Raw genomic sequence first — 13,284 nt, forward strand, 5'->3', positions numbered from 1 at the left:
AAATATGAGTCAACATGAACCAACTGAAAATTTTCTAATATCTAGTTTATCAAAATTGAGTGCCAAGAAAGTAGAGCCTGGTATTGGTAAAGTGTGAGAGGACGCAACCATATCTCCCAGCTTCAGAACAAGTTTTGTCTTTAAGCCAAAGTAAACAGATTTTGGCTTGACATTTGCAATCGTACAAAATCATTCATCCATCTATAGCTAGCCTTTCCCACTATGTGGCAAAAAATATTGTTGGGGAAAACAAGCACATTACAGACAATGATTGCTTCTTTACAGAAAGATAATGGATGTGCCAGAAACAGATTTTGTACTACGTACTCGAGACACGTGAATAACGAAAATACATGTACTCTACTATTTGACGAGCCGCCCATCACATGCTCTTTGCACGGCACTGCAATAAGCAGAGCACCACAGAGCTAGCAGTAGCACACACTAACAATGGCGATGGTAAGGATGCCCATCCTCGTTGCCGTGGCTCTCGTGGCCGCAGTGGCCTCCTGCAGCGCAAGGGAGCCTAACATCTGTACGCCGATGGCGGAGGTTGCAGCAACTGCTGTAGATGACGCCGTGGCGCCGCTCATCCACGCGTTGCGGCCACTACTGGGCTCCGGCGGGCAGCTCGGGAGCCACGGCGGGGTGCCGTGCGACAGCTGGCGGCTGGGCGTGGAGGCGTACAACGTGCGGGACTGGACGACGGTCCCCGCCAACTGCGAGGGATACGTGGGCCACTACATGCTCGGCAGCCACTACCGCCGCGACTCCAAGGTCGTCATCGACCAGGCCATCGCCTACCTTGACAGCCTCAAGCTCGCCGGCAACGGCAAGGAGGTGTGGGTCTTCGACATCGACGAGACCATGCTCTCCAACCTACCTTACTACGCCACTCACGGCTTCGGGTATGTATGTGCACATTATACATGCTATTTCTTGCAGGTGCTTTTGAGCAAGGGCTTGCACTGATCTTTCCGTTTAGCTAAAAGTTAAAATTAACCCACTAGAAAACACCAGTAACATAATGACACAATGAAATTGAAACCGTCCCTATCAACAGATTTACCCTCTAGTATCCAAACTAGTAGTAGCATATGACGTGAAAAATCATCTTCCATGTGATACAATGATCGATGTCTAAGGAACAACATGAAGATGGTTTAATTTCTTCAGGATGTAGATCTACTAGCTGACATCTCATTAACCCATGGACATGTGATAATGTATGCACATCAACCCATGATGCAGGGCCAGGCCGTACAACGCGACGAGCTACAACGCTTATGTGTTGGAGGGGAGCGCGCCTGCGCTACCGGAGACAAAACGGCTGTACTACAAGCTGCTCGCGGTGGGCATCAAGCCAGTGTTCCTAACAGGACGGACCGAGCACCGGAGGGCCATCACAGTTGCCAACCTCTGCCGCCAGGGCATCTCCGGATGGATGAACCTGCTCCTCAAGCAACCATGGTTCAAGGGTTCCACGGTGACCTACAAGTCTGGCGAGAGGCAGAAGCTGCAGGACGCTGGGTACGTCGTCGTGGGAAACATCGGCGACCAGTGGAGCGACATCCTCGGCGCTCCCGAGGGCGCTCGCACCTTCAAGTTGCCCGACCCCATGTACTACATCGGCTAGGCCCGCAGCCATCCATTGCTTGTGGTCGATGAATAAGCTCCATCTTCTGAATAATTAGATGCATGATCCCGTCTGTTGTTGTTGCTTGGTTAGTTTCCTCAGTTGGGATCAATTGCTACTATCAATAAGACGTATGGGAGTCAAATGGATCTTGCTCAATCAATGGATCCATGGGCTGCTGCTTTTTCTTCTTCTTTTTTTTCATGAAATTCATGGGGTATTGTTGTTTGATGTGTGGTTCGTCTGTCATAATTTGGATCATGTTCAATTGCGTGACATAGCGATCTTTTGATGGTTCATGCTTGAGGTACTAGCACTATGTAATAGTTGCACAATATTGCAAGTGTTTAGCTGCCTGCATATAACTCCAACCTACATCTCTTATCCTAACTCCCTTATTGGGTGTTGTAAGAATTCGAGAGAGTTACAGTAAAGTCTTGATGTTGTTCACTTAGAAACTGAAGAGCCTTCAGGGAAGAATCAAAGTTTCAAAGGGGAAGTGTCAGGTTTGAATAGGAACTCCAATTTTCAAGTTAAAAATACTCCACTTACAAGTTTCATGTAAAATTTTGGCTTATTTGTTGGCTAATTTCATATTTTTAAGGCAGTTCGTGCGTTTCTTGTTATTTCATTTTTTTTCCTAAGCAACATGCTTCCTTTGTTCCAAAATAATCGAAGTTCTGGGAGGTCTAGAAAAACTAAAAGAAAAGCACTAGAGGATATTTAGCTCAATGGCATCCATTAATGGTCCTAGAAAAGGCAGTCGTTCATGGAAAAAAAGGGAATATCATGGCCTTTAAAAGGAGATAGCAATGACCGGGGTTATGGCGATATTGTCATAAGCTCACTAAAGTTGCATGATACCTTTGATTATGGAGATGTTGTCTTTGTCTCAACCATAAACGATGACGACCAGGGATCAACGGATGTTGCTTATAAGACGCCACCAACACCTTATGAGAAATCAAAGTCTTTGGTTTCTAGGGGGTATGGTCGCAAGGCTGAAACTTAAAGGAATCGACGGAATGGCACCACTTGGCATGGAGCCTGCGGCTTAATTTGACTCAACTGGGGGAAACTTATCAGATACAGACATAGCTTATTGTAGGGCCCAAATGATTACAGACTATCAAGATATTGAATACGCCATGGGTACCAAGTATGAGGTCTCAGGTTCTGGGAGGACTTTCGACAAGAACATCATAAGTCATACAATGAGCGGCAATCCACAAAAAAAAACAAGATGCAGAAACGTCCAACAAAGGAGGAGCAATACGTCACCTCGTTCCTCCGCCGCCGGATACAACCGCGTGGCTTAGTATATATAGTGCGTTTGTGATAACGAGAAGGAATAATGGTCTCATGCGGGAGCCCGTCATCGAGAAATAAGGGATCGAGTCGTTCCCGAGCGCTCTCAGCGATCAGGCGATTCTGGCCGTCCGATGCGTTTGCTTGATGGGTTTCCGGCCGTTGGATTGAGCGGTGGGAGGATCTGGACCGTCGGATCGAGGCCGCGCTCCTGTAGCAATGAATAGTTATTCCCGTTTCGTGCCACCGCGTGTTAATTTAGTACCCCGCCAAGGGCATTTTGGTCATTTTGCATACGTGTATAAATCAACAATGCTAAATCCCGTGGTAAAACCTAGCGGCCTCCTCCTCCTCCTCCCGCACTCACGCGCCGCCTCTGCTCGCCAGCCCTCTCCCACCCACATCGCCGCCCCACCCACATCGCCGCCGACGCCGCTCGTCAGACCTCGCCGCCACTGACTTCTCTCCTCATCTCCCTCGCACCACGCCGCCCGCAACCTCCCTTCTCTCGTCATGAGAAGGGACGGGAAGAGAAGAGGGAGAGCGAGCAGGTCAGGCGGCGGCCATGGCGCTCGCAGATCCGCCAGAGCTGTTGTTCGACCCTGGCCTCCGAGTGCTTCTGCTCAGTGGCGTGACGTACGGGCTGCCTGCTTCGCGCTCATGCCATGGCCTGCTTGGGACGCCGCCTCCTGCTGCTCCAACCCTAACCCTAGCATTGCTGCTGCTGCTCCAGGTGCGCCTCCTTCCTTTGTCTCCTCTTGTTCATACGCCAACATGTGAGAGCTGGGAGGAAGGGCTGGAGGCCATGGAGGTCATGGGGGAAGGAAGAAGAGGAGGACATGGTCATATGGAGGTTGTGGGGGAGAGCCGGATAGGAATAGGAGGCAACTGGGGAGGAAGAAGATGTCCCCCTCGTTCCTAATTTTGTCTTCGCGTAATTTCATTGCATGCCACTTGTTCTTCTGGTCACTTCGCCTTATCAGCTGCTTCACAAGTCTATTTTTTTCCATTCTCGCTCGTTGGCTGCTGCTCATCAGTGATATTTCTTTGTCTTTCCTGATTGGTCCGTTGTTACTGGATTCTTGTGCTTTTAGTCTATCCCCCTTTCCACTCCTCTCCGTTTCCACTCCTGGTAGCAGCCTCATGCATCTCCCTTCATGGATATGCAGGTCAACACCTCTTCTCCTCCTCCTTTCCACTCCTCTTCGTTTCCAAGGCTTGTTGCATGGTTGTATGGCCATATGATTGGTGTGCAGGCTGGCCAATGAGGGCTTTTTGTTTCTTGTCTTGTTTGTGGAAAAGTCAAGTGTATTATTCTCTTTGCTTGTTTTTTTGTATGTACCTATATGCCTTTTGTTCCTTGTCCGAATCCTGGTAGGACCTGCATTTGTTGTTTCTTTGTGCATGGAGCAGGATTAGTTATTGCACCGGACCTCGGATGTGTAGCAATCAGTAAGATTTGTGCAGATTGGTTGGTGATGAGAAACCCTGTGATAACTGTAAGAGGGTCAAATACTAAACATGGTGATTTGTCCCCTTCAATTCGACCATTATAATTAAGGTTTTATAATTCGACCATTAGTCAGGCAGTTTCATGTCCCAAATAAAGGATTGTCATGTAGTTTGGTACAATGGGGTTTGCATTAGTGCAGTGCGAGAGCAAGTATTCTTGGATTCTCATGCTAACAGTAATATATTTTGACCCTTATCTCTGGTTCAAAAGATATATGATCAGTGCAAGGTTGAAGTTAATTATTTACTTGTATTAGAAAACTTTCCAGTTATCATAATTTAATTATATGATTGCCTCTCAGTGCTTTCTTTCAGATGTTGATTCTATGAAATTTAACTTCTATCTAATAGCCCAATTGTTTCTTTTTCGACATTCTGTAGGGATGGGAGGGTTTTATAATTCTAATGATGTTCCAGCTAGGAGAAGGCAAACTCACAAACATAAGCCAGGTGACAACTATTCTTTTGAGCATTTTCGACTTACTTTGAAACAGTGATTCTAACGATGTTCCAGCTAGGAAAAGACAAACTCGCAAACACATAGTAAATATTTCTGCTATATTTTTTCTTTTCCCTGTTATTCTTTTTTTTTGTTGATGTTCACTATTTCTACTACATTCTAACAATGGGATGTGTCAGTTATTTGTTGATAAACTGTTGGATGCTTGCTTTAGTTTAAATGTTTACTATTTTCTGTCTGCTGAGACAATTTTTTTGGCTTCTTGTGCATTAAAAATAGTTTTTCCGTGGGCGCTGGCCTTGGATACATGATTTCTTGACCTAACGTGACACACCATCCTCCTCTGCCAGCCGCGTACAGGCCCGCCCTTCTTACTCTAGCAGCAGAAGGTGGAAAAGCTATGGTTCACGACTATATTGCTCACCATCTTATTTTTTCTGCCCCTCTTCCACCAACAATTCCCTATGATAATGTATTTCCAATCTCATTTTTGTACGGGGTTTCTTAATCCTGTTTTGGGTCAATTGCTTGATTCAGGCAGATCATGGAGGAGGCCGCGTCGGGCTCGCTGTGTTGCCATCATCGGGACGAGTGGAGGCTGCCGCTTGCGCAGATGCTTCCAGGAGGAGCGCCAGAGCGCATTGTCGCCATCGATAGGAGGAACACCAGACGGGAATCAAGCCAAGGTGAGCCCCCTCGTCCTTTCCTTGCATTTTCATGGCGCTATGCGGTGCTGACTGGATGAAGAGGAGGTCCTGGAGTTTGTTTCAGTTACGAAGGTTTAGAGGGATACATGAATGATCTGGAGTTTCAGTTATCATTTGAGCTACTTCCCCATTCGTATTCTTAACACTAATCCATCCTATTAATATTAATTAATTAAGATGCTGCCATGTTCATTTCTGCCCTTGGAGGGAGCTGGACCTATGGTGCTGCCAGCGCAGCACTTAAGGGCTTGGAGGTTGACAAGGCGAAAGAGGCCTGTTGTCAGCCACCAAATTATGATGTTGAGTACTGCCCGAGCGGAAGATAGCAAGGCGGTTGATGTAGGATATGGAGTAAGCAGAGATAGCGGCAGTGGACGCAACTACCACGTCGGTGGGCGCACCAGAGGCACAACACAAGGTGGGTCATCGAGGATGTAGTGCACATCAAAGCAGTCGCCGTCCCGCCGTAAATTAGATAGAGAAAATACATGACATGTTAGGCTGTTACTCGCTAGCAGCAGAAATATTCAGCTTATTCATGCAGTAACAGCAGGGTCTGTTGCGCTGAATCTTTGAGATGAAACCAAACCAAACTAATACATACCTAGCATCCGTCCAGAAGTCTTGATTACGGAATATATATGGCCCCATTTTAAGTTTCAGAGGATATACTCGAATATCTATTGTTTTGTAGGGATTTGAAAAAGAAAAGAAAAGAAAAAGCACTTATAATAAGGCAATGGCTTCGTGAGAAAGCACAAGAAATATCGTTGCGCGGCAGCAAGGCATACCTTAATTTGCTTCATGGTGAACTGGAAATGTGCTTCTATGTCAAACTGAAAAAATATATATGTTGTCAGGCTCGCAATTAATAAAGATATACTTTCAGCAGGTCAGGCTAGGAATTAATAAAGTTATACTTGTTGAAAGTGACGCTAGAAACAACAAAAGGCTATTTGGGTTAGATAAATGTCATTGGAGTCCGAGAAGGTTGCACAAACACGAACCAGATTAGAAGTAGGTCGGCGTAAAATTTGTGTTTTTGTGAAGTTAAATAAAATTGACATCATATATATACTAACGCGTAGTTCTTCTACTGTATGCAGGACATTCAAAAGGCAGTGACTGTTTGCCTCTGCTGTATCGACGACCCTGATCATGTTGGACAGATAAATAAGATATTACTAGATGTGAAGGTTCGCCATAACTTCTTATTTTATACCAAAATCTAACAAGCTAATTATTATTTTGTTGCTTTATTTCGCTGCATACTCGTATAAATCTTGCTCTTTCTAAAGAAGTGCAGAAGTTTATATGTGCATGCTTGACTAAATAGATATTAGCCAAATACAGGTTGGACATGCTTCACTATGATAAGCGGTACCCAACTGATTGTCGCCTCCATAGCTTCCATCATGGACAGACTGGGGTGGCGAACCATGCCACTCAAGGCATCACTTTTCAGTTGATTGCCTTAGTCATGTTTGAAGATAGTGGCAATTAGGTCTTTATATAATGTTGTGAAACTAGCACAGATGATGAAACACTGTAGGGTGATATACTTAATTTACCTGTAATCTACTAATTTTTATTAGTTGTGATACCAGTTATATAAATCACAACTAAATAATTTTCTTAGTATTTACTACCATGTGCAATCATGAATGCTAATGATAGTTTTTAATTTGCGTGTATATTCTTTATATGAATAAACCATTTAGTCTCACCAAAAAAAATTGTATGCTATTGAATTACTGGCTTGATGGATGTTACCCCCAAACATACCCTTTGACTTTTATTTACTGTTGAAACAATTTGTATATTTCTATTGTTTCATGCATTTTTTCTATATCTATGTAGTTCTTTCCTCTACATGGACGGGTGCGGCAATCGCACGCATTTGTGATCTAGGATAAATGCTTTTGCTTTATCATAGGCCACTAAACATGCTAAGCTTGCGTGGCTGGAACACACGCTTTGGTACAACAATCGGACCCAGCACCACGCGCCAATGCGCGCTGCTGGTCACTTATATAGCATCTCCTTATTCGTATATTATTCACATATAGCATCTCATTTCTTGTTTGATTGCTTATATATGCTCAGCGGGAGAAGCACGAGGCGCTGCACCTCTGACCCTGTAGTGCTTGGCTCCAATTCATCAGGGAAGACGCCGGCAAGCATCAAGCTGCCCTTGGTGCTTCCTCGTCATCAAGGAGGAGGACGTCAGGAAGCGCCGTCCTCAAGGTACGTCCTCGCGGCTTTGACCTGCCTCTTTCATGCACCTTATCCTTCCCTATTTCTCTTGTTGTCACCATGTTCGTGCCGCCCTAACCTAGGTTGCCATCGCTCCTCGGCGCTCTGCGGGCACAACCGTCACCACACCACAGAGAAGGACGTGGATGTGATGCTGCTCCTTCTTGTGGTGTATGCGTCGGCGTGGCTTGCGGTAATGAGGCATATCCTCGTGGGTAATGCTATTTGAAGACCATTCATGTGATTTAAAAGAGAAGATGTCCAGAATGTCTAAGGAGGTTGAAGATGACGATCAAAAGATTGATCCATTAAGTGACTGCCAAGATGCCAATAATGCTTGCCCCGTGCCATTAGTAATACCCTTGCTCTTTATGAAATCTTTCCTATTATATATTGATGCAACAATTATCGTTGCAGTTTGTGAGATCCTTATTTACATACATCACTCAGCGGCTGGCCTGTACAGAGTTGCGTGGCAGGCATATGTGTTCCCAACCATGTTATCAATTGTAGGCTTGGAATGATTTGCGTCATCCAAGTGTTGTTTGTCAACAATTCCTTTTTTTGTCCATGTCGATTCTGATTTTAGAGGACACATATGTTTCGGAACTATATTGTTTCTATGTTTTTCCCTGATATATACTAATTGATGCAGTAATTGATGTTTCAGATTATGAAATTCATATTTAATGGATCGCTCGGTAGTTGTCTTGTATGAATGCATATGCTAAATTTGGATTTCTACTAACTTAACATTACATGCTTGATCAAAATATTAGGACCGGCACCCTCGCGCCAAGGCGCGATTCCGATCTAGTTACTTGTGGTGTGGCGAGAATGCAGTCCCACCATGTACAAGAAGGGTGACATATATTACGAGAATGCAGTAGGGCAATAAAAAAAGAACGCGGGTCACTTTGGTGCACGGGTGCATTGAGGCTAGGGATGAAAAAGGAGTGGAAACGGACGAAACTGAGTGCTACTATATTTGTTTTCACATTTTCTTTGTAGAAGCAGAAACGAATACAGAAACCCCGGAAATGAATACAGAAACAGATACTGCCGAAGATGGACATGGAGCGAATACAAAGCTGATACGGAAACAAAAATAGGCATTGATCGGAACTTAAACACCCCTTGAATCATAGAGAAATACACACAAAATAAAAAAAAATGAGTTGTTAACATGGCTACAAAATAATATCATTATGTTGGCACCTTAGCGTAGTATTGTATTAGTACCGAGGTCAAGCTGAGTGCATGTGTGGTAGTAGAAGTTGGGCCTCAGATCCATTCTACTAATTGTGTCATTGTATTTTCGTTGGTGGTTGGGCTACAAAGCAGCTATAGGTATATAGTAAAAACAGAAATTCCATATTCACGAAAACGGAAAGTTCCGTTTTCATGCATGTTCCACCGGAAAACACCGTTCCGTTTTTGTTCCCGTTTCCGCATAAAAAAATTCCATCTCCACTTCCGTTTTGTAAATTTTCGTTTCCGTTTTCATATTTCCTCTTCGTTTTCATTTTTCCTCCGGAAAAACAGAAAGTTTCCACTCCATTTTCATCTCTAATTGAGGCACTATATTTGGAAAGCATGCATTGTTCACTATTTAGAAATCATCATCTTGTCATTTTTTAAAAACTTGAACTGTGATTTTAAAAGTACGTAAATAAGGGGCTCCAATGCACCCGTGCACCAAGAATCCACTCTCATCACACCACTCGCTTCATTGTGGTCGAGACGTTACTGACATAGACATGGTATATACTACTCCAACATGGTCGAGCAAGTTTGAGGGCAACTCAGTGGCCTCGGTGACGATGCACTCTGGGCCGGTGTCCTTGACCAGCGCGGCCCACGCAGGCTCGCCGACAGGCCTGGGCCGTATCCGCTGGGATAAAACTCGAAATTCCGACGACACGAGACCCATGGCCCCATTCATCCGGCTCTCCCCACTACACTACCCAGGGGCCAGGGCTCGAGCTCTCCCTCAGAAAAAAACCTAGGTCGCGAGCGATGGCGCCGCCGCCGCCGCCGCCGGCGAAATGCCCGACCACCGTGCTCGATCTCGACGATGACCTTCTCCGCGAGGTGTTCCTCCGCCTCCCCGGCCTCCCTAGCCTCGTCCGGGCCGCCCTCTCCTGCCGCACCTTCCTCTCCGCGGTCCGTTCCTCCCCGGCCTTCCGCCGCAGCTTCCGGGCTCTCCACCCGTCTCCCTTCGTCGGCCTCTTCGTCCAGCGCAGAGGCTTCAAGCCCGAGCCCTCCTCTTTCGACCCCCACCACACCCGCCCTGACCTCGACTTCGAGGCCGCTGCCCGCGGCGGCGATTTCTCCCTCACCGCCCTCCCACTCCCAGACGCCGACGGCAGCGAAGACGGCGATGAGGAGGAGGAGGAGTACGAGGAAGAAGAAGAAGACGACGAGGAGGAGGAGGCCTCGCCCGTGTGGGAGATTGAGCGGTGCTGCGACGGCTACGTGGTTGTCTTCAACCGGAGGGCCAAGCAGATAGCTGCCTACAACCCTCTCACCCGGGCGCTGCATCTCTATCCCCCGCCGCCCCGCCTTTTCTCCGACGCCACTAACTTCGAGTTCCACATTATCTCCTCCCAAGAGGACCCCGGCGTGCCACCCCGCGTGGTGTGTTTCGCTTTCGACTTCTTTGAGTTCTTTCAGGCCAAGGCGGTCGTCCACATCATCTCGCCGGACAGCAGCATCAAGTCCAAGTGCCGCAAGTTCCCTGGCACCGGGAGCGGGGTCACCGGCAAGATGGTGAATGGGTCTGTCTATTGGACGCACGTGAGGGAACCCTACATCACCGTGCTCGACACCGCGACGCTGAAGTTCACCAAAATGGATCTGTCGCCGCTCTTGGCGGATCAGGAAGGCCGTGAGTGTGCTTTTGTGTTTGGCAATACCAAGGATGGGAGGCCCTGTATCGTTTATCCAGATTTTTGCTCGCTTGATGTTTTCTTTTGGAGACGCGAGCACGAGTATTATGACGACGGTCGCAATTACTGGATGCTGGACCACACATTACCCCTGAAAACGATTCGCCAGTTCGTTAAGTTCTCAGAAGGAGATGATGAATTTATCATTGTGCGGCTTATGGATGTTATCGATGGAATCGTGTACCTGCGTACTGAGTATGACGGGTGTACCGAGGCTCCTCAGTTGTTGCTATCCTTTTGTCTCGAAACAGCGGAGCTGAAATTGATCTGTGAAGATTATCACAAGCCTGTCCGTCCCTACATCATGGCGTGGCCTCCTTCTTTGGTACAAAATGATAAGGTGAGCCCATGCATATACAGTTTCTTTCCACTGGATTCGATGCAAGTTTTATTTACCTGAGAGCATTGAATTAATGGATTATGTGGGAATCTGCTATCCATTTTACTGTATATGACTCCATTTTGCAATTCTAGTTCACTCGAAATACTCGGGTCATAATGTCTAATACCCTTTGATGGTGCTATTTCTGAGATGGACAGTTCTATTATGATAGTGTGCACATATGAATATGATATATCATATCCTTATGGCACTATGGTTTGTTATTCTGTGTTTGATATAAGAAGCACTTGAGTCCCCTAGAGCAGAAATTCAAAATTAGTCATGTCAAGGAATCCATTGGTGAAAGATTATACACATATATGTAAATGATATTCTGTAGGCTCTGTAACTGCTTTGTTCAAAAATGGAGACTTTTCCACTCTTTAGTGTTACTGTTGTTATAACCATGTTCTTGATGTTGGGCTCAACATTTTGTTTACTGCTTACCGCAGTATATGTCGATTGAGCCAACATCGACGGATCTTAATTCGGAGTTCAAACACAATAGTTGTTTTGGGTTGGTCACAATACTTACATCAGCTGTAAATTCTTTAGGGTCCCTGTTCAAAAGATGAAGCTTTGTCTACTCCAGGACCTGAAGGAAGTGATGTGAAGGCCGGGGGTGGCCCAACAGAGCCTGCATCTGTTGCCAAAGCATAATAGGTAACAATGTGGACCGAAGGTTATATATAAATTCAGAATGTGGATGGTTTGCATAACTGGACATGGACCTGCACCTTTGTTAGGATAGTAAATGTTGATTCCGTTTTCCATAACCTTGCATCTCCAAACTTTCTAGAATGCTTCTGAGATGATATTTTTGTTGCTTTACTTTTTCGACACTGCTAACATTTGGATGGTACCTTTCGGATGCATGAAAGCCTGCTATTCCTAGCTTTTAAAATAGCCTCATATTTAAACATTTTAGGATCAGATGGTAGACTTGGCTTAGATTTCCAATGCACTATACTGATGAATGATGGGCACTTGTTTATCTTCCTTTTGTAGGATTACTTAGAGACTTGGTGAGATGGTGGTCTTTTGGCGATGCTGATGCATGATGACTCAAGCAATATGCTGATACTTTGAAGATTGAAATCCTGATGCCCTTGTTTTATCTTAATGTGCCTTCTGCGTATGCAGTATTCTGGAACTTTAGTTGTCGATTGCTTGTCACTCAAGATTATGAACAGCATGGTAATTTGAAGTTTTAAGCCTTGTTGCTGCTGGTTTGGTGCATACTGGATTTCTGGGTTGATATCTGTCTAATCTTACTGCTGCTAGTTAATTCTTGTTCAGGATTTTCTTTGCCAACGATCTGCATGCATGGATCTTGTATGGTAATTTTGCATGCTCCTCGCTGATGCCTTCTATCCTCAGCCTTGCAAATCAATTGAGCAAAAAAGCCGGAGCTGAGCCGGAGCCTCGTATTGTGTAGCACTATCTGGCTGAGCTAATCTGTTTCGACTGAAATCCACTCAGTACTCATTTTCTCATATATGGTCCGCCTACTAATGCTGAATGCACAGTGATTTTACAATGCAGTTCATATGATCATACTAGTTTATGATCATGATTGAATTATCTGCACCAGTGTTAGTGATTGCATTGCTGAACTTGTGGCTAAGATAGATTCTCGTGTTGTGAGGCAACCTCAAAGATTTGATTGATGATTTACACTTTTTTTTCACAAGCAGATATATGAATATTTATTTTTCCGTTGCAACACGCGAGCATATTTCCTAGTTAATCAAATAGTAACAAAATGTTTTACAAAGCCCGGAGACTCCAGAAAGCAAACATGTCGACCCCGAGCTAAGTCAAGTGAAAATCTAGCAACACTGGCATCACCATTAGATTCTCTACCCTTGAACTTGAAAATAACTTTGTTTAAAGACAGTTTCAAATCTCTGATCTCTCTAATGATCGTAGCATTTTCATCTAGAGACCTTTCAAGAATACTTTGGACAACACCAGCATAGTCCGAAGCGATTGTCATTGAACTCAATCCTAAATCTTTTGCCAAGCAAATCACCTCACTGCAAGCTATAGCTTCAACCGCAGCCGGTACC

General features: G+C 45.2%; 3 protein-coding genes across 8 annotated transcripts; all 3 read left to right on the plus strand.

Annotated features, from left to right (window-relative positions):
- Positions 1–387: 387 nt before the first annotated feature.
- LOC123083254 (stem 28 kDa glycoprotein) lies at positions 388–1,935 on the plus strand. Its single transcript, XM_044505336.1, has 2 exons — positions 388–908; positions 1,252–1,935. Exons 1-2 carry the CDS (start codon positions 451–453, stop codon positions 1,634–1,636), a joined length of 843 nt encoding a protein of 280 aa, XP_044361271.1. The 5' UTR covers positions 388–450; the 3' UTR covers positions 1,637–1,935.
- Positions 1,936–3,292: 1,357 nt separating this feature from the next.
- On the plus strand, positions 3,293–8,561 carry LOC123088252 (uncharacterized). Of its 6 annotated transcripts, none has more exons than XR_006441796.1 (9): positions 3,293–3,677; positions 4,838–4,906; positions 5,196–5,305; positions 5,458–5,602; positions 5,831–6,041; positions 6,730–6,819; positions 7,484–7,603; positions 7,730–7,870; positions 7,963–8,561. XR_006441796.1 is itself a non-coding variant. In XM_044510451.1 (6 exons), the coding sequence occupies exons 1-4, from the start codon at positions 3,510–3,512 to the stop codon at positions 6,777–6,779; spliced, it is 432 nt and encodes a 143-aa protein (XP_044366386.1). In that variant the 5' UTR covers positions 3,293–3,509; the 3' UTR covers positions 6,780–6,819; positions 7,730–7,870; positions 7,963–8,561. The 6 variants fall into 6 exon arrangements, 1 of the variants encoding a protein (XP_044366386.1); XR_006441795.1 differs by having other exon boundaries at positions 5,267–5,305; XR_006441794.1 differs by lacking the exon at positions 5,196–5,305.
- Positions 8,562–9,824: 1,263 nt separating this feature from the next.
- Positions 9,825–12,439, plus strand: LOC123083255 (uncharacterized). Its single transcript, XM_044505337.1, has 3 exons — positions 9,825–11,170; positions 11,768–11,875; positions 12,221–12,439. The coding sequence occupies exons 1-2, from the start codon at positions 9,899–9,901 to the stop codon at positions 11,870–11,872; spliced, it is 1,377 nt and encodes a 458-aa protein (XP_044361272.1). The 5' UTR covers positions 9,825–9,898; the 3' UTR covers positions 11,873–11,875; positions 12,221–12,439.
- Positions 12,440–13,284: the final 845 nt, after the last annotated feature.

Source organism: Triticum aestivum, chromosome 4A, assembly GCF_018294505.1.
Source record: "Triticum aestivum cultivar Chinese Spring chromosome 4A, IWGSC CS RefSeq v2.1, whole genome shotgun sequence".
In the NCBI taxonomy this organism is placed as follows: domain Eukaryota; kingdom Viridiplantae; phylum Streptophyta; class Magnoliopsida; order Poales; family Poaceae; genus Triticum; species Triticum aestivum.